General features: G+C 45.2%; 1 protein-coding gene across 8 annotated transcripts in view; it reads left to right on the top strand.

The window, feature by feature from the left end:
• The window catches only part of ATF1 (activating transcription factor 1), a 935,797-nt gene that overhangs the window by 275,511 nt on the left and 633,183 nt on the right, over positions 1–27,103 (top strand). For 7 of the 8 annotated variants that reach the window (XM_069653441.1, XM_069653442.1, XM_069653439.1 and 4 more), the window contains one exon: positions 21,383–21,496. In XM_069653441.1, coding sequence (XP_069509542.1) covers positions 21,386–21,496 — 111 coding nt within the window. In that variant the 5' untranslated portion in view covers positions 21,383–21,385. Of the gene's footprint in view, positions 1–14,910; positions 14,930–21,382; positions 21,497–27,103 lie in introns of those variants that run through there. The other variant, XM_069653438.1, reaches the window with a different exon arrangement.

Below are 27,103 nucleotides of genomic sequence, written 5' to 3'. Positions count from 1 at the left end.
TATGTTTTCGTACAGTTTCATAAACGGGGCCAATGAGATCGACGAAGAGGCCATAAAGAGAGCTTGTAATTCCGTTGTTGAAGGCATCGTCGGCAGAGTTGTACCAGATGAATTAGGTTGTGGCTCAGAAGGACTGGCCATAAGAAGCTCCTTCTCACGACGAATTTTCGGATATGGGCGTTCCATTAGTGAGGAATCCATAGAGTCATTATGTAGGGAATGGTCGTTGCCATCGGATTCATCAATGGCTTCATGGGACTTCCATTTAGAGGTGGCAAGTCTTTTTTGGGAAGTCAAATATAATTCTGAAGTCTCGTGCCTCAAATCGACATTTAAGGACTGCTCAGTTGATTTTAACCGTTTGTAGCACGAGTCAGGCCATATGTCAGAAGTTGCTCCCGACAGTTGGCTGTTATTGCGTTTTGCTGCAGATTTTACTTTCGACTCGGCTGAAAGGTTCGGCTCTTTGGGTGTCTTACTGGCGCACATTTTGTTCAAGCGCGTTAAGTTCTGAAGGACGTTGTTCACTACCCCAAGGGAATCTCTTCTTATGAGCATTGAATTGCGTACCTCTGGCTCATCTGTTATACCGCTCTCCAGATTAAGTACGCGGTTTTGGTCGCAGCCGTGCAGACTTGTGTTAAAAGTGTTGTGTTGCTTGCTGAAGTTGGTCGCGTTCATATATCCGAATTCATCGTGCGAACCCACTGTGGTCAGATTCGTGGTTGCGCTTACTGGAGAACTCGCAGTAATCCTTATGCAAGCGTCATTTGGAATGGGTCCCACGTCGTCGCAAGGTAAACTAGAAAAAGAATGGGTGGACGGCCGAGGCCCAGCGAACTGATTTACGACAGTAATCAGCTCCTTCTCTTGGTCAAGTTCCTGGACTGCCGTTAATTCATTGCTAGAGGGCGCTGCGCCATCGTCGCTGAGGACTCTAGCTGTGATTGAGTCTAAAATAACTCTGCCGCGCGAGCTCGAAGACACACACGCTCCGAAACCCTGCGCCACAGCGTCATCGCTCGCGGGCGCGGCGTCCAAACAGACACGCTCTACATTGGGAGCCGGGATGAGAGCTCCGCCGCGGCAAAGACCAGTCGGTTCATCGCTGTCGCTGTCGAGGGGCTTCAGCGGGGCCTCAAGAACCCCGCAACATCCCGATCCCTCAAGTGCCTGCAGGGGCTCGCCGTCGTCCAACGCACGGCATTCGTCGTCCCCCCCACACCGCCCATGAGTAATGGCGCAACCTGTGAAAGCATCTGCGCTAGCATCGTACATGCTACATATGTTGACAAACACGTTGTCACAGAGAGGGGGTAGGTTGGCAATGTTCCTCGCAGCGTTTTCGCAATCCTGAGCTACGTGTGCTTGAATATGACCTTCATTATACTCGACACTCAGGTTTGGAAGTGCATGAATGGTAGCAACTTACTTTCTGTGAGCAAGAAGGTCGGCGAGTAGCCTTTGTCTCATCAGGAGCCGCAGCGCCGTCACGCCGCCTCTGTGCCCGGGTCCTTAGCACAGGGGACTGAATAGACGCCATTACTCGCTGCTCGCCAAACAGCAAACAGCTTTGCTTCCACAGCCCTTTCCACCTCAGGGCTTCACGCCGCAAGGGTCACGGAGGCGGCCTCAAGTAGTCAGCTGGGTGGTCAGCTGACTCGTCAGCTGACAGCTTGACTGTTGACTTTTAAAGGCACACGCACCTCTCCCCCTCTTCCACGGGCTTCCCTGATAGATGTGAAACGCTCTTCCACTCGCCACAGCAAACAGCTTTGCTTCCACAGCCCTTTCCACCTCAGGGCTTCACGCCGCAAGGGTCACGGAGGCGGCCTCAAGTAGTCAGCTGGGTGGTCAGCTGACTCGTCAGCTGACAGCTTGACTGTTGACTGTTAAAGGCACACGCACCTCTCCCCCTCTTCCACGGGCTTCCCTGATAGATGTGAAACGCTCTTCCACTCGCCACAGCAAACAGCTTTGCTTCCACAGCCCTTTCCACCTCAGGGCTTCACGCCGCAAGGGTCACGGAGGCGGCCTCAAGTAGTCAGCTGGGTGGTCAGCTGACTCGTCAGCTGACAGCTTGACTGTTGACTGTTAAAGGCACACGCACCTCTCCCCCTCTTCCACGGGCTTCCCTGATAGATGTGAAACGCTCTTCCACTCGCCACAGCAAACAGCTTTGCTTCCACAGCCCTTTCCACCTCAGGGCTTCACGCCGCAAGGGTCACGGAGGCGGCCTCAAGTAGTCAGCTGGGTGGTCAGCTGACAGCTTGACTGTTGACTGTTAAAGGCACACGCACCTCTCCCCCTCTTCCACGGGCTTCCCTGATAGATGTGAAACGCTTTTCCACTCGCCACAGCAAACAGCTTTGCTTCCACAGCCCTTTGCACCTCAGGGCTTCACCATGCAAAATAGAGTCTGCGTCTTCCAGCTGGGCAATCGTCCAGGAGACCCCTTTGTAAGGGAATTGGAGCGCTGTTGGAAACAACCACTGGTATCTGACGTGCTGGTCCCGGAGGAATAAGGTCAATGGCCTCTGGGCCCTTAATTTCTGGAATGTAGCCATTGCTAAAATCCTGAAAGATCTGGAGGGGGGCCCCTTGGAATGTTAGGTCATCCTGAGAGCGGCTAATGGCAATGGCTTCTTTGGTCGTATAGAAGTGGACCCGGCTAATAACATCCCAGGGGGTGGGGGGGGAGTCTAATTCCACCCCTCGCCGGGGTCGGTGTCTGAATACGGTCCAAAATAGGCTGGGATGTCCATAAGAGGCAGGAGGGATTGGAACAGGTCTCCTACGTATTCTGCTAAATTCCAGTCCGGGACCAAGTAGGGGACCCCCCGAATGCGGAGATTGTTTCGCCAAGCTCTATTTCAAGATCTTCTTGTTTATGTTCCAGCAGTTCGTTCTTGATTAGCGCTTGGAGCATGCGCTGTACTTCTAGGAGTGTTGCTGAGTGCTCTTGGGTCAGGTCCTCCACTTCCCCCACTCTCGGTTCCACCTCCACCATTTGTTCCGTTTGCTAAAGCTTAGTGGTGATCTCCGCCATGCAAGATCGAAACTCTGATTTAATATCGAGCATAAAGGCTTGTATGTCTCCCTTAGTTGCTAGCTGTTCGGTACTTTCTGAGGAGGGCTGAGGCAGAGTCTTTGGGGAGTCGTTCTTCTTACCCCGCCCCCCCCCCCCCTTTGTCAGAAGGGAGCAGCATGGTGCTAATGTCGGTGCTCTTGGAGGTTTTAAGGTGTTTAGCCATTGTAGATTAGGTCCAGGGGCAGGTCGTGGCGCCCATCCGAGATCTGGCTGGCAGGGGATGCTGAGGGCTCTTCCTGGGCGGGTGGGGGGGTTGGGGAGAGGGACGTCTGGCTAATATCCTGGCGTTTATCGGGTGAGATCTCGAGGAACAAGTCAAAATGCTGAATCAGGTCTGGCTTACCAGCACCGCTGCCCCCCTGGGTCTGGAGGGCATTGCTCCCATTTTATTGTGATCAGGCTTCCAGGGGAGCGGGGATGGCAGTTCTGATGGATGTTGTTTCCACTAGTTTTTGATGGAGATCAGCTGGGTCGTTGATGCTCTTGACCTGGTACAAGGTGGTGGCGGTCGCAGAGGAGGCCGGTTTGAAATCGTTAGACTTGATAGGCTGCTGCAGTAACTTATTGTTAGGCGAGATTGCGTGTAGCTGAGGCTGCTGGGCGATTGGGGGGGGGTCTTGCCTGCTTATCTTCATGCAGCTAATCTGGGTAACTAGGGTTCTGTCTGTACAGAAGCAGCCGAATGTGGTTGACTGGGCGGTGGGCTGCTGAGGGAGCAGGTGGTTGCTCTGTTTGCTGAGTGGATCAGCTGTTACTGTGTGGATTGATGAGGCAAGTGACAGGTGGGTGCCTCCCTGTATTCATTATTTGTAGCTCACCTTGGAGGATCAAGTCCAGCCCCCAAAGGCCAGTAGGTGTAGCGTTTCTCAGGGCTGGTAGCTATAAGGGGCTGTGAGATGCCAGGAGGCTCCCGAGTGCAGACTGGTCAGCAGTGAGCCACTCCAGCGGACGTGTGCTTTGGTCCTGTAGGGGGCAAGGGCCCAGGAGTATAGGGATACCGTGATCCTCCCCCCCCCCCCCCCACCCCCTTGTCTCAACCCTCCAGTCTGATTGCAGTCCATCTTCGCTGCCTATCCACGGCAGGGCACCACCGACGGCACACCAGCACTGAGGCCGGGTCCGATCCCGATGTCATGCTCTATCTGGAGCGAAGCGGAATGCCGGAAGGAAGGGGACCTCCAGTCCGGATTTCTGTGCCCAGAGGGATCCGCCGCAAAGGTAGAGATCCCAGTGGGGCCCAGGATAGTGCTGCGATGTGGGAGTGCTGGCATGGGGCGGCGGAGCCACTGAGATGGTCCATTAGCTGCCTGTCACCATGGGTCCCGTCACAGCAGCATGTTGCATGGGTTGGGGGACCCCCCAGGCCAGAGGGGCACGTTGGAGGCCCTGCAGTGCCGCCACAGCCTCAAGCGCTGCAAAGCTAGGTAGCCCAGTGAGGCTAACAATGGTGTCACAATGTGGGAGTACTGACACGGGGCGGCCGAGCACCAGTGATGGTCCGATAGCTGCACTAAACTTCAGGCCCCGTCCCAGCAGCAGGTCGGATGGGCATGGCGACCCTGCTAGGGCCGCGGGGCTCGCCGCAGGCCTCATCATGTAACGGTCCTGAACGACAGATGTGGATGGGAGTCGCTAGGATAGCGGGGCCTCTCCAGTCATTCACATGTATTGGTAGTGGGAGTGAGGATCGGAGTGGCTGCTCCTCGCTGGGTCTGTCCGCCATCTTGAGGGGTCCCATGGCTAGGGCAGAGGGGTTGCAGCCTCGGTTTGGCTGATGCAGGCAATTCAAGTGACCTGCATTTCCCCAGTCATACTATGCAACTTCTGATTGTTGGAGATGGTTTCATCGGTCAAATTCAGACGCGGGAACCATTACAAATATAAAGCGAAAGCGGGCTCCGCACAGAGGCCATCCGTGGAGCAGCTTCATGGATGATGCTCCAGGCCACGCACCCCGCAGCTGTCCTTTTGTCTCAAATGTGCGACTTTTACCAGCAATATACGGTCAAAAGGGCATGCCACTGTACCCATCTCCTCTCCAACTTCTCTAAATGTTCATGGAAGGAGGAGGGAGAGGGTATCCCTATCCTTTCCACAGGTCCCAACTCGGTCCACCATGTCGCCAGCCAACTGTTTCCCTCACATTCTTACTTTGCTGAGTTAGATGGGCCCTGTCCCCCAGAAGTATCAGATTTCTCTTATCAATTGAGTCTGGCTTAGGTAGGGGAATGGCAGGCTGAATCATCAGGAGTAGAATGGAGTAGTCACTCAGTTTAGATTGCATAATCTCAAAATCCCTCACCCTTGTTACATCAATGTTTTTGATGAAAATGTAATCTATTATTGAGGAGATGGCGTTTTACCAGGTGGCAGTGTCTTTTAAGGTGCCATTTCCTAGTAAATTGATTTGGCTAAATCCCCATCTTGACAGAAAAAGCGACCATTCTCTCCCAATGTTGGCCCTTTTCCTGGAAATGACACTCGCAGAGTTTGTTTCCCTCCTCACCAACTGTACAAATTCTCCTGGTGTAACCAAACTCTTGCAGTTAAAATCTCCCCCCAAAACAATGAGTACCCACCCCATCATGTTCCCAATCATAGAGGGCATTTTCAATTTAATTTATAAAGCTCTCAAGTAGGGGATTATAATAGATGTTTATGAGAAGTGTCTGGACCTTCGTGCCATTGATGATATCTGATACCTTTGTCATCTACTGTTCCTCACCCACCCTTTGACAGGAATTGGGGCCCTCTGGGACCTGTTTTTGGCCACCAACAATAGCCCACCCTTGGAGCCCTGGATCACCCTTCTTTGAATGGATGCTGAGAAAAATATACCCATCAATGAATGGTGTTTCTCTTAGCCAAGTTTCTTGTAAGAAAATATATTCAGCCCCTCTGAACATATCGTTAAAATCTGTGTTCAAGAATGAATTGTGGTCTCTGGAGTTCCAGGAGCCAATTATGTAGTCGGATGTATTCGAAGCCTGGGCACATTCTTGTGGAAAATGGGTGAGCACTGGAGAGCCATTCCCAACTCGAAGAGGCACGGTCTTGATTGACCTGCCTCCGTTGATCTGCTTTGAAAAAGCACTTGACTGTTAAATTATCCCACACTCTGTCTTGACCCCTTTGCCCCCTGCCTTTGGGGGTAATAGGTCTCGAAAACCGCTCTGGCGGAGATCATCCTGGCAGTCACTGACTAATAGTTCAATCAGCCTCGAATGGAAATGTACTGCACTTTTCCCCAGATGGTGTCCATCAAACAAGTGGACGGATCTTATATCTGCATATGGGAGAGATTTTAAGGCAGGAATCGAGGCCAACAAAACTAATATCCTTCGCTGATTGAGTGGCACATTCTGCTCTTCCTCAAACTGATTCGAAGATGATGGGATGCGGACAAAGCCTCTGGTAATCCGGATCCTGCTAAGTGTCAACTCTTGCCTTTTGTGGGCCAGCGCCCCCAAGCTTCCGATGTATCGGAGGCCAATTTCTCTTGAGCTGCAGTTTTCTCTGCATAAATGAGCTTTGGGCTTTGATCCAACTTGCTTATTTTTCACAATATGGGAACGATATAAATAGCTTGAATAGTGCCGGTGCTAGTGGGCAACCTTGCTTCAGACCCTTGTTAAGGATTTCAATCGGGCGACACACACCTTGGTCTCAGCCTAGTATGTAGCGCACAACTGAGATGCCTTTTTATTTATTCTATGCAAATTCAATTTGAGATGGTACACAGCTCGTATCACACACCCTTTTTCAAATACCCTGGATCACAATGGACCATGAACCAGGCCGGTTGGTGAAAAGGCAATATTTTATTTATTTTTAAAATTCAAGAGTTCATACAATTTTTAATATGGGGCAGCAATCCCCAATGGGTGATAACAATGAAAATGGAAGCAATGCACTTGGTTAACCTTCTAGTAGAACATCTACACAGCACACATGAATGGGAGCACTTTTTGAATTGGGAGAGATAGCACCCAAGTTAAGGTTCCCCCTTTGCAATGTTTCCTCAACCCACAATTAATCAAATTCTGAGTGGATAGAAAGAAGCAGCAGGTAGTCAGGAATAAGGGGGAGAAAACAGAATCAAAATCTGACCTTCCCTTACAAACTAAGAGGCAAACCCTTTGCAATAGCATGAAATGACACTCTGGAATGGCAAATAAATAATTAATGTGGTTAAAAATTTGAAGTATCTGTTTTCTCACTAAGGCAACAATGCACAAACGCTAGCAATCACAAGGCAATGGATCAACAAGAAGCATACAATTCGAAAATGAGCGGAAGTTAAAAAATGCTGCAGCCGAATGACACGTTGGAAACTGGCAATGTTCTCAATTCCTGCTTTAAATTCCCCAAAAGATTTTTTTATAAAAAAACAGGTAAAATACTATGATTTGGAGTGCAGTTTTTGGGCTAGAGGATTGAAGGGTTCTTCTTGAAAGAGAGCTCTAACAATAACAGGCTGCACAGCAAACTGAAAGGTTGACATTATCTGGGCGGTGCTTGGGGACATGATGGACAGTTTTTTATATCAATGAAATATGTATCTGAAGAGACAGAGTGCTTTTCTTTAATGGGCTGTGTGTTTTTGGTTGCCAGGAGACAGAAGGGGGAGAAGAGGTAAATGTCGGTTACGAATGGGCATATTAGAAGTGCTTCGTTGTATTCCTGGTCCTGAATTTATTACTTGTATCCGGATGAAGAGTTATATGTTAGCAGTGGATGACGTTGCGCCCAAGAAGTGTTGAGTTGAAATAATCCTTTGTTTATGCAGAAAGCCGCAGATTAAACGTCGGATCAAGCGGCTTTTCACGGTGGCTCTAAAGAGGCGGGGCCCGCCTCCCTGTGTTGACGGAAGAGAAACTTCGTCAGCTGTAAAGCTGAATCGTCTGAGAACCAGCGGGCTGAGCAGAGATAAAATCGCAGCGTGTTCGACGCCCAAAAGGGGAGGAGTTTTTTAACAGAGATGCAGCGCCTTAAAAGGTACGGCACTGAAGGCCAGTGAAGACAGTCTTACCGCTATGGCATAGATTACAAGGTTACATGCGTTGCCTCTTCTGATTCCTCAGCATGTTTTTTGATAAAAGTGGAAGAGGTTGTAGCTGAGTTTCAACATTAAAGATCGCAACATAACATGGCGATTATTCAAGAAATTGACACAAAGAATGTAAAACAGACAACGTTGGTTTGCTGTAAGAAAGAGGTGATCAGTATCTAAGAGAACATGACCTCACGCATCTGGGAAACTTATCTTGCATAGAAGAAAGTCTGCTGGAAAGTAAAGTCTTAAGTAATAAACACTCTGTTAAGAAACCTATTATCCACAGAATAGTAAACGCTGAATAAGAGAAAGGAGGAGGAGAGAGAGGGGAGGAACCAAGTAGTTCTAGAGACTTACAATACTTACCAGAGCGAGGAAGAGACTCCTACGGGAACTTGAAGAGAATTCAGTGACACATATCCTTTATCAAAATAAAAAAAGAAAACACAAGTTAATAAAGTTATTGTTGACAATATATCCTTCTGTGTCCTAGTGTTCTGTTATCCCCCACCAGGGAAGGTTTGACATTTGGTGGCAGCGGTGGGATAAGAGTGAACACCATGGAGGCCTTAATTAAAACTTTAAGTGAAGGACAACATATTTTACAACAAGCACTACATTTGCAGAGTCAACAAGCACAGGCAGATCGTCAGGCTTTCCAACAAGCTCTTCAGGTCCAGCAGGTATAATTAATAGAGGTTACAAATGTGCAGAGGCATTCCCAAGTACCAGCCACCGTCCTTCAAAAATATGCAACCGGAGAAGACCCTGCTTGCTTCTTTGTGAATTGTGAACGAGTGGCCAGAAACGCACAGCGGCCCATAGATAGATGGTGCCATTACATCGCTCCACTAATGACAGGAGAGATGCAAAGTGCATACCAGGCTGCGAACCCCATGCAAGATGCAAATTATATGGACATGAAACGAGTAGTACTTGAAAGGCTCGGACCTGATGAGGAGGCTTATAGAATAAAGTTTAGAGAAGTCAAATTACAACCTGATGAGACTCCTCGTCAACTCTTCCATCAGGTGAAGGATCTCTGGAGACAAATGGTTGCAAACCATCACAACAATGACGCTAGCAGTGGCTGAAAAAATTGTACTAGAACAGTTCATTGAAGCACTACCCTTACCCATACAACTCTGGGTTAGACAACATCACTGGCCCAGTTTACTCGAAGTGGTCAATATTGCTTCAGCCTTTCAGAAGGCAGGACAAGACCGACTGCTAACCTATACAGGAACCTCAAGACCCGTTGTGGGGCCTTCTCCTTCAACCGGCAGACCATCAACCAAAGGTTGCCAAACTCGATCAGCTGGCCTGACTGGGAAAATAGTAGACCACGACCTATCAGCGACCTACCAATATTCGCCAGCTTGGTCCTACTTCTAAAGGACCTCAGTGCTTTGAGTGTGGAGAATGGGGACACCTGGCCAGGTTTTTGCCCTAAAAGAGTGAAACCGGAACCAATGGACGTAGAATCATTTGAGGTTCCAAAGGAAGGAGATAACCCAGAATATATTCCACCGGCCAAGTCTCTTTATGTATATACATGTGATGCTGAGGTCGATGGGAAGCCAACCAGAGCTTGATTTATTCAGTGAGTCTGCAGACGGTAGTCAGCTCGGAACTGGTAGGTGAAATGATTGATTCAACTAGAAATATTCCAATTAGATGTGTACATGGGGATGTAAAAAGTTATCCTATAAAGGAAATCAAGATAAAAGTGGCTGGTGAACAATTGGGAGTTAAAGCAGCTGTAATGCCTGTATTGCCAGAGCCTCTTTTAATCGGGTCGGATGTACCCAATTTTCCTCAGTTAGTAAGGAACATGGAGAAGAAATGGTTAGAAAGTGCCCCCTTTTATGACCAAGAAATGGCCAAAGGAAAAGTCGAGCCGACAGAAGAAGGCTGGAAAGAGGAGGGAGAAAAAAATGTTTTACCCATTGCTGTTGACTGGAAGCTAGATGAAGGGGGTGATGGTTTTCAGATGGCCCAGGAATTAGACCCACTCTTGAAACATGCTCGAATGGACGCCCGAGAGAATCCATCTGAGAATGGACCTTACTTCGTTCAGGAGAAGGGTTTATATTACCGAGTGACGAAGGAAGCAGAGGAGAAAACAGTTCGACAATTGTTAGTCCCCAGTAAATATTATAAAGCTGTGTTGAAGGTAGCACATCTGCAAGTTGGAGAAGGACATTTGGGAACCGACAAAACGACCCAAAAGATGTTGGCAAGATTTTTTTGGCCGGGAGTATATACTCAGGTTGCCAGGTTCTGTCAGGCAATCCCAAAAGCACCTTTACAACCGATGCCAATAATTCTCGAGCCATTTAACTGTATTTGTATAGACATTGTGGGGCCCCTGGATCCTTCATCTCGAGGAGACAAGTATATCCTCGTAATTGTCGACTATGCCACAAGGTATCCTGAGGCTTTTCCGCTGAAGTCAACCAATGCACAGCAAATGTGTGATGTATTAATTCCATTTATAAGTAGGGTAGGTATAACAAAGAGGATTGTAACGGATTGAGGAACCAATTTTATGTCTACTATTATTAAACAAGTTTGGGATATTCTGTAGATTGAACATTTGAAAACAGCAGTTTATCACCCCCAGACAGACTGCCTTGTTGCGAGTTATAATCAAAGCATCAAACAGATGTTGAGGAAAACTACTATACCAGGAGCGAGGAATTGGGATAGGCTATTACCTTGGATATTACTGACGCTTCGAAACACCCCACAGTTGTCAACTGGGTTTTACCATTTGAACTTCTCTTCGGTAGGCCAGTGAGAACTTTGTTGGACGTATTAAAAGAAGCTTGGGAAGAAGAGCCTTCACAGGAGATCTCTTACAGAATATGCATATCGACTGAGGCAAAGTGTAGAAAAATTACAGTCCATAGCTTGATAAAAGTCCAGGGAAGGCGAGAACAATACTACAACCGGAACTCTCAGTTACGAAGTTTCTAAAAGGGAGACCAAGTGTTAGTTCTTCTACCAACCTCGGAAAATAAAATGTGAGCAGCCTGGAGAGGTCCTTTATTTGGTAGAAGTAGTACTTGGACTGCTGACTTATAAGGTTAGACAACCAGATCAGAGGGTACCTTTTACAAACTTATCATGTGAACCTACTAAAGAAATGGGTGGAACCTGCTCAACCATAGTTATGATTAATACCAATGAGCTGCAAACGGAACATTTCCCACAGTTGGTAAAGAAAATGGGGAAAAGAAGCTTTGAATATAAATCATGATTTATTTTCAACTCAAATGCTGGAACTTTCAGAATTAATAGAGAAATATGCAGAAATGTTTTCCTCTTTTCCGGGAAGAACTACTCTAGCTTACCATCACATAAACACATTACTGTATACTACAGTTAGACTATGTCCTTATAAAATACCTGAAGCCAAGATTCAGACAATCAAGAAGCACAGGAGATGTTAGAGCTGGGCGGGATTGAACCTTCTCACAGTGACTGGTCTTCTCCAGTGGTCCTAGTGCCTAAGCCTGATGGGAGTTCACACTTTTGTTTGGATTTTGCAAAGTAGAACAAAGTTTCAAAGTTTGATGCGCATCCCATGCCTAGGATAGAAGACCTGTTAGATAAACTGGGTAAAGCAAAGTACTTAACTACTATCGATCTTACAAAAGGGTATTGGCAGATAACATTACATCCACCTGATAGAGAAAAAACAGCTTTTGCAACGCCTACTGGACCCTATCAATTCACGGTTCTTCCCTTTGATTTACATGGAGCACCTGCTACTTTTCAGAGGCTGGTGAATTCACTCATTAAGGGTCATGAACGATATGTAGGTGCTTATTTGGATGATATCATTGTGTTCAGCCAGTCTTGGAAGGAACGCTTCGAAGCCATTCTCCAAGCCTTACAACAGGCAGGCCGTCGCGTGAATCCAAAGAAGATTTATATCGCCAATTTTTATACAAAATATTTAGGGTATTTTGTAGGTCAAGGGGTTATCAGACCACAAAAAGAAAAGTTGGCAGCAATTCAACGACTACAATTCCCTTTGAATGGCAGACAGGTCTGAGATTTCTGTCAGGTTCCCACATTATGTACTTCATACTGGCAAGGGCCCTAGGAAATTTGGGCGTTTCCGGCATTCTTTCTGGAGAATTAGAAGGGGAGATTGATTTAAGTATTAGGAAGATTCTGGTTTGAGTATAGTAATTTTCATTGTCTTTTCCCTTAACTGTTTTTCATTTAGAAAGATGAAATTCTCCCAAGCCAAGATGGTGGAACACCTTTTTCAGCATTGATTGGCTTAGACAATTGCAGTCAACATTGTGTTGTCATTTGGAATCTTTTCTATAATTCTAAACTGCCTTTCATTAAAGTTTCTCTCAGAGTAGGACATGTTTTAGTTATCTGCAGTAAATAAAGTTACAGTTTTCACTTTGTCGTTGTAGACTACTGAATATTTTAGTTTTCACTTCATCTAAGTATAATAACCCATTCATAGTTAGAAGACAGCAGCAGAAGAAAGAAAAACACAAGAGCGTCTGATTGCAGTGCAGCTGAGTACCCTGTCCTCAAGAAAAAGACTAAGCTTAGTGATTCTGGACTTTCAGTGTAAATTTGTAAAGGATTCAAGAATTTGTAATTTAACAACTTTTAGTTTTGAACTGATAATTGGAACTGTAAACTTGTATTTTGCGTTTTTGATGTAAAGATTTTATTTCATGTGTAATGTGCTAATTATTATTAATGGGGTGTGCGGTTCTGATTCGCTGTGTTTTTAACTCTTTAACATTATTTACATTACTAACTTGTTATCTGTTGCTGCGGGCACTATACGCGAGCTTTCAGTCAGCGTGTTCATAGTATTTTGTTCCATGCACGCGATTAGAGTAAAGGACCCTACGACGTGGTGCGTGTGTGCGTCGCGGCCATTTTGTGATTTCGTTGATTTTGTTTATCTCTAACGCTTCGTACGAGAGACTTTGAAGTTGGTAGACTTTTTTCAATTGAAAACTTTTCCGTTTTTATTTATTTTTTTTATATTCCTGACAGCCTATCGGATTATTCATCTTTTAAAAAGCACCAGGTATTTTTATGAAGAAAAGAACCATATTCTGAGTTACAAGAGACTAGATTAGTATAAGCAGTAAATCTTTTTCTGGGTATTTATTTAAGGACAATAATTTGTGTGCAAAAGGAAAAGTTTTTTTAAGTGAAAAAACGAAGTGATGAAGAAGTACTTTATGGATTTCGACATTACGAATCTTGGTGAAGAAAAGCATTTACAGTAGTCTGTGGTCAATATAAAAACACATAAGGAAAAAGCCTATAAGCTATCAAGCTTAGGCTACAGGTAACTAGAACAGTGTTAAGGTTTTCAGTCCTGTATAGAGAGTTAGAAAATATATTTAAAAAGATTACCTTCTCATTTTAGGTTCTCTACTGTTTAAACCTAAAATACATTCCTGTTAAGACAGACAGAAGTGCCAGCAGTAGGAGTTCCTGAATTGTTGTTTTCTCCATTCCCCTTTCCCCTTTGGTTTGCCTGCCCAATAGTTTTATAGAATCAGGATTGTTGGGCTGGCAGGCTTAGGGGGTCTGGAGGGCCACCTTCACTCCTGCAGGATCCTACAGCAACAGTTTCTGACAGCTTTCCTAGGATTCGTGGGATATTATCGGAGTTTCATTCCTCATTTTACAACAATCGCAGCCCCTTTGACTGATCCTTTGAAGGCTTCAACTTCCCCCTAAAAGGAATGGCGGAACGAGAAAACAAACCGCTTTTAACTCTTAAAAATGCCCTCACCGATAAAGCTGTTCTTTGCTGTCCGGATTATACAGCCCCATTTATTTTACATACTGATGCCTCTGCAACCGGCCTTGAGGCAGTTCTGTACCAGAACCAAGGTGAAGCAGAAAGACCCATCTTGTTCATTAGCAGCACACTTCTTCCTCATGAGATGCACTACGCGACTATTGAAAAAGAATGTCTGGCCATCGAGGCACTTGGGTATTACTTATAAGGAAGAGAATTCACCCTAGTGACGGATCATGCACCCCTGGTGTGGCTTGCACAGAATAAAGACACTAATCCCAGAGTTTTACAATGGTTCCTTTCTCCTTTAAAACTGTTCATCACCCGGGTCGATTGATGGCCCAAGCAGACTTTTTGTCACATGCTCATTCCCTTCCTGAACATAAGGGCCCAGAAGGGGATGGGGGTATGTGAAGGGTTCTTCTTGAAAGAGAGCTCTAACAATAACAGGCTGCACAGCAAACTCAAAGGTTGACATCTGGGCAGTGCTTGGGGAAGTGATGGACAGTTTTTTATATGAATGAAATATGGATCTGAAGACTGGGTGCTTTTCTTTAATGCTTTGTGTGTTTTTGGTTGCCAGGAGAGAGAAGGGGGAGAAGAGAAGAATGTCGGTTACAAATGGGCATATTAGAAGTGCTTCGTCGTATTCCTGGTCCTGAATTTTTTACTTGTATCCGGATGAAGAGTTGTATGTTAGCAGTGGATGACGTTGCGCCCAAGAAGTGTTCAGTTGAGGAGAAATAATCCTTTGTTTATGCGGAAAGCCACAGATTAAACGTTAGACCAAGCAGCTTTTCACAACGGCTCTAAAGATGTGGGGCCCGCCTCCCTGTGTTGACGGAAGAGAAACCTTTGTCAGCTGTAAAGCTGAATCATCTGAGAACCAGCGGGCCGAGCAGAGTCCAATCGCGGTGTGATAGACGCCCAAAAGGGGATGAGTTTTCTAACCAACGCTGCGCCTTAAAAGGTACGGCACTGAAGAGACAGTTAGTCTTACGATCCGCTGTGGCATACATTACAAGGTTACATGCGTTACCTCTTCTGATCCCTCGGCATGTTTTCTGATAAAAATGGAAGATGTAGCTGATTTTCAATGTAACATAGCGATTTATTCAAGACATTGACACACAGAATGTAAAACAGACAGCGTTATTCTGCCGTAACAAAGAGGTAATAAGTCTCTATCTTGCATAGAAGCAAGTCTGCTGGAAAGTAAAGTCTTAAGTAAGAAACACTCTGTTAAGAAAACCATTATCCACAGATTAGTAAACATTGAATAAGAGCAAGGAGGAGAGAGATGAGGAACCAAGTAGTTCCAGAGACTTACAATACTTACCAGAGTGAGGAAGAGACTCCTACTGGAACTTGAAGGGACTTCAGTGACGCGTATCCTTTATCAAAATTAAAAAAAAGAAGGAAAACACAGGTTAATAAAGTTGTTGTTGACAATATATCCTCCTGTGTCCTAGTGTTCTCTTATCCCCCACCAGGGAAGGTTTGACAAGGATATATGTATATCACTGGGATATTACAGAAGTGAATGGATGGTAGTAGCGTAAGATTTGGATGAGATTTTCGGGGTGGAATGGGATTCAGTTTGAGGGAAATAGAGCAGTTAAAATGAAACGTTGGGTTTAAAAGAGTCAAAGGATACTTAAAACAAAATTATCTAGACTATATTGTTAACGAGGAACACAGTAAGCTCCCAGGGTGATTAGTGAGGTTCACCTTGTCCCGTCAGTGCTCAGCCCCAACAATAAAATATATGGAAATTAGTTTGATTACTCCAAATATAACTAAGGGCTTATAATTTACACCAGACATTGAAAAGAGATGGCGCTAGCACTTAAACATCAAGGACAAGATACAAGGATAATTCTAACAGTTTCAACAAGTTACCAGGGTATAAATATGACTACTTGGAGAGTGGAAAAAGGACAAAGGCACGACAGGGTAGGCTGTTTCTCTATGGGGTGGGGATTTTACTCGGTCGACTTTTTAGTTTTGGGATTTTTGAACAGTCAACAGGGTCTGGTCACCACACGGTGGTGTGCCTGGCAAAGGTCAGCTGGGCAAGGTCTGGTCACCAGGTAGCGAACAGCTGGGCAATTCGGGTCACTGGAGGGCACAGGTACCGCTGGATGCAGTCAGTGGGCAAGCAGTTGGTGGGCAGCAAGCCGGTCTGATTTCAGGATGCAAAAGGTACCACCGCTTTCCCCTTTTTGTTAATGGGATTAGTGGGGGGGTTTTCTGGATCAATGGCCTTGCTGGAGTAGGAATTGGCTATGCTTGGGTTTTGCAGTGGGCTCTGGAGTAGGGTCGGCAATGCTTTGGCCTTGTAGGGAAAATCTGGAATTGGCAAGATGAATGGAGATCGGGAACGCAGAGCAGGAACTTCAGGAAGAGTGTGTCTCTTGAGTCCTGTCATGGACTCTTATTTATAATGCATAGTGATATCATAGAAGTATATGGCTCGGCAGGCTTAGCTAAACAGACCTCTAACCCACTCTATTGGTCAGGGGTGCTAGTCCCCACCTTGTTCTCAGCTGGTAGGCTCTAAAGGGCAGGATGGCAGATTTATGATGCGAGTTTAACAATGTTCAGAAACCTCCCACAGTTACTTTAGCTAAAATCTGATTTTGCCACAAATTGTACATTTATACAGTTTAAGTCTCTTAGCACATTAAATACACAAGTTACATATTTTATGCAGACCATTGCAGTCCAACTCTGTAATCTGTGAAACATTGTTTTGTACGTTTAATCATCTTTGGTCATTTTCAGTGTGAAATGTTCGGCCTAAAAGTCTAACTTTACACGTGTGTTCATACTATCAGAGGGCATATTTCTGTTAATTTTTAACTTTCCATCATATGTCCTTTCCCCATGATTCACATTCTTCTGGCGTTTGTGTCCCATACATGCTATTGACAGCCAAGACCTCTTATTTGAAAGCCTCAAAAATCACATTTAAACCGCTAAATTTCCATATTTTTGCAAAGTCCTGCTGCAAAGATAAGTCTTTAAAGTTAATTTTAAACAAGTTTCTGGAAACAGATGGGCTGTCCTTTGGCCTGCACTGAACCATTTTTTTTCCTCTTCAGCTACCAACTGTCATTTCCTCAAGAGTAAGGTGAGGGTTGAAGGTTTATTGCCCCTTCTCCACTTCACACTTCCGTGTCCTAGAAATTCCATTGTAGAGTGCTCAGCCCAGAGCAGACTCTGGCCAACCTAGTAATTATCACTGGGGTGTTAGTATCTACTGAGAGGGCCCCTATTGTTTCTGTCATCCTCTCAGCAGAAACCTGTTTGTGGCTGACACCCCCCCCCCCGCAGCCACTGAAGTTTGATTTAATTGTATTTATTTTTCTTCTGAATTGGAAGAAAACCGGCTGAATAGAACCATTTCATACATTGTATGTTCACAGTACAATCCCCTTTCACATTGCTAGGCAAGAAGACTTTTTTGTTCAACATAGTACTCTCAAACAAGCATTTTTCTTATTTAGTTTGCAAAGCCCTTTTTAACAAATTCAGTTTTTGATTTTCCATCAGGAGTCCCACACTTTTTTGCAGCCATCGTTATTTTCTTGTAGGCAGTAGTTTATTTGAGCCACCTATGCACTGAAATTGACATAGCCCAGAGCTGGAGTATCTTTGAATTACTGATCATTGACACTTTAAGCTTTTCCCGTGAGGCGGAAAATGAAGTGTCTTTGTTGATTATTCTCAGATTTTGGTTTGACAGAGCCTGTCATTCAGGGGTCACACTTGTTTTTGCAGAAGCACAATGGGGATATGAATGGGCATGGCAGGGCCTTATTAATAACAGTAGTTTGAGGAAGAACAGATAAGAATAGCATCCGAGAAGCATCATTTTAAGGTAAAATACCCCCCTTTCAATGGGGACTTTGGCATTGGCAGCAAAGCAGTGCTGCTTTTCACTCTATTTCTTTTGTATATGTAAGAACACACTGGCAAGCTCCCTCATTGTGCTCCCTTGTTCCATCCTGCCCAATATGTGCTGGGCAAGATGGTGCAGCCATCTTTTTGTCGCTGCAAAATGCAGTTTTGAGGCCATGGTGCTCACAGGAGCCAGCGCAGCCATTTTGCTGGTGAATGCAGATGCGCAGCATGGTGATGTGGGGGTGGGGGTGTACTGCTGAGTGGGTATATATATCCCACACCCTTATACATACAAAGTACTCTAGTTAACTGTCCTCCTTGATTCAATCGCACCCAGAGTGGTGATGAACTATATAATGCCTCTATAATCTCCACCAGGCTAGCAAGGCAGCCCCACTTCAACAGCTATACCACAGGAGATTACAGTCAATGCTATCAAATGCCCTTGAGAAATCTATAAATGCTAGATAGATGGTGATCCCCTTAGATAGTGCTATTTCTTTTTTTAAAACATTGAGAATAAAACTGTTTAGTGATGTGCCTGCCCCTCTCACAAAACCAGATTGGTATAGATCTCTTTAATCCAATCCGTCACTAGGTCTAGGGATGCACAAATGTTGCCTGGAATGTTTAGGAGGGCGATCATTTTTGGAGTTCGCCCTATCGCCTTTCTTGAACTCAGAACAATTACTGCAGATTTTCATGAGGGAGGGACTTCTTTATTTTTCACAACCTGTTCAAATAGTATGCATAAAAATGTGGGCCATAGTTCTGCCCATTTCTTTTTTTTTTTTTTTTTAAATGGCATTCGATAGGCTGTCTGGGCCTGGTAGTTTAGCATTACCTGCAACCCTAATGAGACATTGTCTTCTTTCTCATGAGGCATGTCCCATTCCTCTTCATGTCTCAGATGTACTCTGCTTCACTAGAACTTTTAGCAATGACACTTTTGAAGTGGGAGATCCATGCCTCTGAAACGCTATTCAGTTGGAGCAATGTTTGAGGCATCCCATGAGACTTAATACGTTGCCATAAAGCCACAGTGCGTTTTTTTACATATGGCTGTTGTCATTTCTTCTGCATCCCGTTGAGTCAGGGTAACCATATACTAGCGCAACCAGTTTTTGAATTTTTGTTTTTTGGCCTTAATAATGATCTCCTCCCAGGGTAGACTTCGCATTCTTCTAAAATCCGACGGAAGTTGCACTTCCGCATCAAATGCGTGTTCATGCTTATATTGGGATCTGAAGCACCTCGGTCCTATCAGTCAAATTGGTACATAATCTACTCTACAAAACAATCTGTACATTTTTCTAACAACTCGGGCTTAAATAACTTTAGTTGAGAAATAAGGAAATCGGGAAGGAGAGTGGTCAGATGAATGAATGGGAAGGGTGAAAACTGAGTTAAGTGGAAGCAGAGAAGAAAAAATCTGATCCAGGGAAGAACCTGAAGCATGGGAAGGAGAAAAGGGGACAGGTGCAAGATGGGAATCGAGGAGAGCGAGAAGTTGGACAGCTGAATGGGTAGAGGAAAGATGGAAGTTAAAATCACCCAGAAGAATCAGAGGAGCATCTAGTGAGATGGGAAGATAGTAGGTGGTCAAGATCATTACAAAAAAAAATTAAGAGACACAGGGCGATGGATCAGAGGAAAAGCAATAGAAAGAGGCTTAGTGAATGATGAGAACTGTTATTCAGAAGGCAGATAGAGGAGAGTGAGATTTGCCGGTGGAGGAAGTCTAGTGTAAGTAGACAAAGAGAATACTATTGCCAGCCCCATGGCATGAAGGGTCGGGGCGAAAGGGGTAGTATAGAGGAAAAGGTGTGATGAGATTAGTAGGAGTGAGTCTTGTTTCTGTGAGACAAAGAAAATGAAGATTGTGATGAAAGAGTGTTGAAGAGAGTGGTTCTTGTTGCAGATGGAATGCGCATTCCGAAGATCAAGATTAAGAGGAGAGGGGGACGAACAAAGGGGAGGATAGATGAGGTTATTGAAGTTGCGGGAAGGAGCATGAGTATAGGACATGGGAAATAGTGGGAGGCGTAAAATGAGGGAGTTGGAGACAACTTGGGGAGAGTGGAGAAGGACAGAATGAGAAACAGAAGTAAAGTGTAGGAAAACAACTGGAAAAGAAAAAATAAACTACAGGCACCACAGAGGTATTAACTAGAGAAGAACACAACACTGCAAAGGGAATAGGCGCGGTTGTAGGAAGGAGCCGGGGCCAGAGGTGTCGCACATGGGCCAAGATGGTGGTACAGCGATGGAAGCAGCACCACAAGGAAGAAAAAACAATGTAGAAAGCAGAAGTATAGTGAGAAATGGAGTGAGTGAGGGGTTGCATCCATCTGCTGAGGGCAGTAGGAAGTGTCCGACTTTGCCAGGTTTCGCCTCGGAGTCTGGAATTTCATGCGAGTTATAGCCCAAAATATCTGGAGAGCTGCAATTTGCAGACCCCTGGGCTATAGGAAGCAGGCCGAAATCATGCATGGGCCCGGCTTCGCTCAAAAAAGGTGAAGTAATACATGTTTTGCTGCCACAAAGAAATGTTCTGATCCGTTCCCCATGGGAAGGCCCTTGCTAAAATTGTTGAGGAAAGGGGACCATGTACAGTAGTCTCTGATTTACATTTTCATAATCTTACAAGAAGATGTACACAAGTGCTCCGAAATAACTTCGCATTATTTTATTTATTTGTCACTTATTATTATTAGGTGCTTATACAATTAGCAAAACTGTTTGCGTCCACAGGGCAAACCGGGTGGGGACAGGGGAAGGTAGCGAATTAATTACAGAAAGGATAATTAGTTGGAATAATAGTGCAAACAAATAATGAGAATAAAGGGAAGGGGGGACAAACCTACTATGCCTTGTGAGTGTTAGAACGTGCATGTGCAGAAGCGGGGTAGTGCGGGATAAGTTGCTTGGATACTCATTGATAGGTGCTGAGGCTAAGTGCGAGAGGATAAGAAAGGAAGTGCAATCACTGATGAGTGGGTGAGCCAATTAAGTACAGTAGAAAGACAGTGACTGGGATGAGAGATGTTGCGGGTCAGGGGGTCAGGGCACAAGGACACATAAGGGCCCTGCACATCAGTCATGCTGCTGTAGGTTTATGAGGGAAGAGAGGAGGCAAAGAGAAAGGTCTTGATGCTTTTTCGGAACTTGCGGTCTTGCTCAAGACTCAGAGGGAGGCTGTGCCACAGGAGGGAGCGAGCCGAGCAAAGTGAACACTCGCCAGCTCTGTTACTACAGTATTAGCGCCTAGTTCACATTTTAAGGAAAGGAAGATGCCCAGAACCAGTGTGACTTTTCATGGCTCTTTTTATAATGTTTACTTTGTAGAATCGACTATTAAATAATTAGACTACTAGATAATAATGCTGTAAAACTACATTAAAATTACATAATGGCCCAAATTGGCACTGAAATAAATATGTACTGTTAGGAACGGTAATGCAATGTGTTATTGGTAGAAATATTTTAAACTCTTGACATTTCTTTATTTTAGCCGATGATGGAGGGACTTCACAAAGGGAGCAGTAACGGCTCAGCAACAACGCAATCAGTTAACTTACAAGCTTCAGCACTACAAGCAGCTCACCTCACTCAGATAGCTCAACAGGTAAGCCATTCTTTTAACTGGTTTAAGTGTAAATGCTCAAACTTAACCCCTCTTGGTGTTTTTCTTGCTCTTTGATCTCTGATACCCTCTCAAGGGCTATTGGCTTCAGTGTCACCACCTCTGCATGTTTCTTTCTGGTTTCTTATATTCCTACAAGGGCCCGCGGATACTTCATCCAGTCAGTTATCACCAGTAGTCCCTTTTTGGAGTGTTTCAGAGCTTGGTTGCCCTCCTCTTTCTACTCGCGTCAACTGCGTATATGTTTGTCTGTGGCATCATTCTATGAGGGATCGGCAGCTCCTGTAGCATGGGAACCGCACCGCTAAGGTAGTTTGTTTGCTGGTTGCTCTCCTTTATTCGTGTGCTGTCACTTGCCGGTATGCTCCGTTGGTGCCCAGATGCTGTTATCTGGGCTCTCGGTTCTCCTGGGCTCGGCAGCGTTCTGTGGGCGCTCCACCCGCCACATTTGCAATGTGATCCTGCCTCTAGGATGTGCTGGCTCTGAGCGTAGCAATGCCCGTGCTGGCTCCCGCCCCATGACTGGTTCGCTCCAAAACGGCTCCTCCCCTCTCAGCCCTTGTACATCTCTCTGCAACGAGAGACACAATGCCCTTGATTCGGTCAGCACGGAAGGGCCAACAACCAAACCAATCCCGTTTAAAGGCCCCAATAAATTTGTTTATTAGCCCCATGTGTACAATAAGGAATTGGGACTCTGATGGTAAGGGAGATGTTATAGAATTGTGAACCAGGGATTCCCTGTCCCCAAAGAGGGAGGGGGGGGTCAGCCCCCAGTGAGGTCCCGCTTGCCCTGTCCCACACCCTGCCAGCCGCCCCCTTATTCCCCTATCCCAAACACGCGTATTATTTGTTAAACGCTGTGAAAACGGCTGTGGTGAAAATTCCACGTCAAAAATGGCAATTGCTAAAATAGCTGAGGAAAACCATGATAAGTGAAATTAATACCCTGTTTTTTATACCGGACTTGGAAAGCACACACATCATTTGATAACCAAATGTGACTGTATTAAAAAGAAAATACTATAGAAACATGCCATGCAAATGAAGAAAAATGTCATGTTAGATTTATTTTCACCTTCATCAATGGAAGTATACAAGCACCAAAATGCTAATTAATATCTGCTTTAAAGATTTAATCTGGGTTTTACTCTATTTTGAAGCTTTAAATACACCCAGCAAAAGCGACTGTATGATAAGGTCACATGCGTATAATTCCAGTTTGCTGTTCATGATCAGAAGAACGTTTTTTGAAATTGTACAAAAATGCAAAGTTGTTTGTGTCCTATAAGCAGACCTAAAGGTAAGCTTGCAAGAAGCCTGTGACATTTGATTGTCTCCTGTCTAAGATCCCTTACAGTGAAATTGCTTAAATGAGAACAAAGAGCAGGCAGTGGGCTAAGGCAAGCTGCTGTCAGACGGTACCAGATGAAAGATGCAAGTATGTTTTTAATCAAACCTTAGGCTAGTGCGCCCAAGGAGAAACCCAAACCTAAAGTGGCAGCTGTCTTCCGGAACACCTTTTAGATGTGTTAATTAGACTGCTCACCTATCCTTTCTGTGCTCACAGGAGCTTAAATGAAAGCAGTCTGTTACTCGAATTACTGTCTCAGCTGGGCATGCCGAATCCGAGGCATGAATGCACCAAAATGCTGAAACCTGCAATTTGTCACCAAATCCACCAGGAAATGAGCCTATAAAAACAGACGGTTTGTTTCGGTACAGCTGCGTGGAAATGGCTCAGGAATTTGCAGTTAGTGGCTAGTGCAAGACGTTCGATGGGAGAAGGGTAAGATCAGTAGGGGGGCGGAAAACATGAAGTGGTGTGGTCGAGTTAGTGAGTTATCGGTTGGTTATGCTGTGAGTGTGTGTAAGGTGGTGGGTGGGTGAGGGTGTAGCTCAGGGCTAGGGAACAATCTATCTAGATGAGAGCAAGGCACAGTCCTTGGCACCCTGCTAAAAATGTTAATAAAAACCCCTGAACCATCTCAGAGTTGTAATGTTCTTTGGGCCATCTGTGACAATAGGTAGTGCTTGTACTCAGCATGCCATTAACACCTGGATAATTGCACCTATGCATTTTATTTACCCAGTGCACCATGCCTTGAGCACCAGGAAGATATGCTCCATTTGACCTGCATTTGTCCGAGAAGAGCACTTTATGCACAGTTATTATCCAGGATGTGTTCCTTCCAATGTGTTTTTACCTGTGGAGCCTAGAATTTATGAGCCTAATCTGATGTAGTTATCCTGCATGCCCAAGGCAGCTATAATAAGTGTGCCTACTGTGCTGTTTTCACCCAGCATGCCGTACCTATGGCATCCAGTAATGTTGCGCCTTGTGCACTGCAATTACTCAGCATGCCGTATCTATAGAAGCGTAGGCTCCCTCCTATGGAACAGCCTCCCCCTTCATCTTCATCTTGAGCCAGATCTCAAATTCTGGAAGCTCCTCAAGACTTTCCCTTCCTCCTTCCATCCCTCCTCTGTCAATCCCACAGTTGCTGAGATTGGTGACCAGTGCCCTTGTATGTCATCCTGGGTCCTGGCGTCCCACACCCAATCGCCTATATCCTACACCTAGCACTTAGCTTTGGCACCCACTGGCCTATGCAACCACAGGCCTCCATTAAGCTGACCACTCCGCCCTAGGCACTTACAGCTGCTCCATCCCCAGCACTTCCCTATTGATACACCTAGTACTTAACCCCCAGTCCTCATCCCTTCTCTCTCTCTGCACTTGCACCTTCTGAATGCTCACAAAGCCTAGTAGGTTTGCCTCTATCTTTCATTGTTATATTTGATTTTCTTTCCCACATTACCTCCCTGTTGTTCGCTGGGCTCTTTGGAACACAATTTACTTGATGTATAAGCGCCTTACAAATGCACAATAAATAAAAAAATAAAGAATGCTGCAATTACTGAACATGTCAGATCTATTGCATCCGGTAGAAGTGAAGACCCACCTGCATAGCAACAATAATAGCAACAACTTTCTACTTTACATAGTGGCAATTACTAAATACAGTGAAACATAATACTTGTAAGGATGTCATTTATAATTGGGCCGGGTACAATGCTAGCAATCGCATCGATTTCTGTGTCAAAGGAAATCTAGTAACACCATAATTTAATATCCTTAAATTGCTTGCAATTTGCGCCTCAAGTTGTGACTAGTCTGGTGAGCTTTTGGGGCGGATCTTTATTTTTTTTTTTAACCTTAACCAAAAACAAGCCCACCACCTAAGAAGCGCATACATGGTGGTACATTAAGCAAGTTTATTGTGCAAAAAGTACAGGCAGCGGTATGGTGTTGCAGGACCAACCCAACCCTCAACATTACATCGTCAGTTTGCAGTTTTATATAGTTTTCTGCACAAAAAAAACTAAACTCCCAGATATACTTTTATTAACACTCCACCCATCAAATATGATTGGGCTGCACCTCTTCAAAGAAATCTTTTACTTTTGAAAACATAATTCGATGCTAGCAGTAACTGGCCGAAAGCCTGTAATCTTAAAGTATGATTGCACATGGTATTGTTGACTTATTTGAGCAAATAGAGGAAGTTCTGCTAAATAATTATTTCCCTTGAACTATAGATGGCCATCACCATTCCACAGACTTCTGGCGCCTTTAAAAGACCTAAGTGGTGCGCTACATACAAACTCTGATGACCTCGAAAATTACTTAACCGAAGAAATTACTAATCCCCTCTAAACATTTTAATACAAAGGGCAAGTTAACATCTGTTCCCTTGCAACTTTTCCAATCTACAAGGCTTCCACTTTATCGCACAAACTGAAACTCCTAAATAGGTTTAAGCATTTAGCTTATCCCATGTTTTACTACTGACCAGAATAAACAAACTCTTTTGGTCACACTCTCAAACATCAGGAGATTATATCTACTACCTACGAGACTTATCAGACCATGAACTCAATGCACTTTCTGCAGATGTCGACCACACAAGGTTGGGATTACTCATTTTACCTCCCGTCTGTGTCTAAAAACATGTTTAGAAATCAAAGTGCATTTTGCAATAGAGCCCTAACCACCATGTTCTGATTCATTGTAAAAGGGTGTGTCGAATGGATTGTGTCCTCCAACGTATTCCTCATCTTAGATGTATTCGTCCAGCTTTGGCTGCTTCGGAAATTTCTCAGCAGAGGGTGCCATGCGTCGAGTCGATGTCCCTCAAAGGCCTCCGTCGAGGGTGACGTCATTGGGTATACAAATAGCACGCGCTGCGCTCGTTGGCCTCAGTTCCGTTTTTCTGCAGTATGTGTTGCTTCGGAGACCCGGGGGGCCTCGATAGTTCTGTGAGGCAGTTATTATGAAGAGATATTCGAGATGGCCTCATCGTCCACCGCGACTACCCCGCGTTCGGGGTTCAAGAAATGTAAAACCTGCGGTTCCCAAATGTCAATCACGGATTTGCACCAAGAATTTCTGTGGTGCCACGGTGAAAACTATGACATGGAGGCCTGTACGAAGTGTCAAGCAATGACTGGCATGGCCTTGTGAGAGAGGAAGGGAAAGCTACAGGTCGGTCGAAAACTTGACAGAAAAGCCTCAAGCGTCGAGTCGAGAACCCATGAGGAGAAATCTCCTCGACACGAAGGCGAAAACATGGGTCTAGGTCCCAAAGTGCTTCCCACTACTCTTCATCTACGATGAAAAATTCTAAAGAGAGACGCCACCGGTCCCCTTCCACCTCATCTTCTGACTAATCCCCCAAGAAAATGAAATGCCCCACAAAACATTCTTCCTCCGAAGAATGGGAAGCATTTAGAGTTCAAATGATGGAGGTTTTTGAAAAGGCTAAGCATTGGTCCGCGCCTTCTTTGGAAGCCGGCCGAGAGCGTTACCGTTCCGACACTTGCATGCCCTCGAGCCCGGGTGATCGAAGGAGAAAAGATCAGGAACCTTCCAGGACCCCGAGTGATAAAGATCGCTTGAGTCGAGCCGACCGCTCAAGGTCATCGACGCTGTCTGGAACCCAACACTCCTTCAAGGATGAGCCTTCGAAGAGCGTTTTGACGTCAAACCCCCCCACCCCCGAAGCCTTCAGTGCCAAAAGTTTCAAAGGCTCCAGTTCAGCCAGAAACTGACAAAAATGCAGCAAAAGAAAAAGCTGCAAAGACTACAAAACCTTCAGCCTCCACTGTAACAACTCCTCCAGAGAAAATCTATAAACCTCTGCCAAGGAAGGAATATTTTAAATCCTTGACTTCAATTTTTGGAGTATGTTCCTTTTGGCCTAGAGTATGGCACCCCTAATGTCCCAGAATGTCTAATTTCTGAGGAAAGCAGAATGAGGGATTTAGTGGTAAATTTGCATAATGCAAGTGGCGTTGACACATCACCTGAGACAGAATTTGACAGACCAGAACCAGGGGAACATGCCAGTCCCTCATACAGACAACTAATGACAAAGGTGGTGGATTATTTAGGATGGGCTAGACCACCAACTCATTTCATCCAGGATGACCTGACTGACATATTGGATCATGGCCCCACTGAAGATCCGATTTTACCCTTCCATGTAGCCTTACAAAATAGGGTGGCCAAAAATTGGGAGACCC

Source organism: Ambystoma mexicanum, chromosome 3q (assembly GCF_040938575.1).
Source record: "Ambystoma mexicanum isolate Mex_15411 chromosome 3q, UKY_AmexF1_1, whole genome shotgun sequence".
NCBI lineage: Eukaryota > Metazoa > Chordata > Amphibia > Caudata > Ambystomatidae > Ambystoma > Ambystoma mexicanum.
This window is presented reverse-complemented; position numbering and strand designations above follow the sequence as displayed.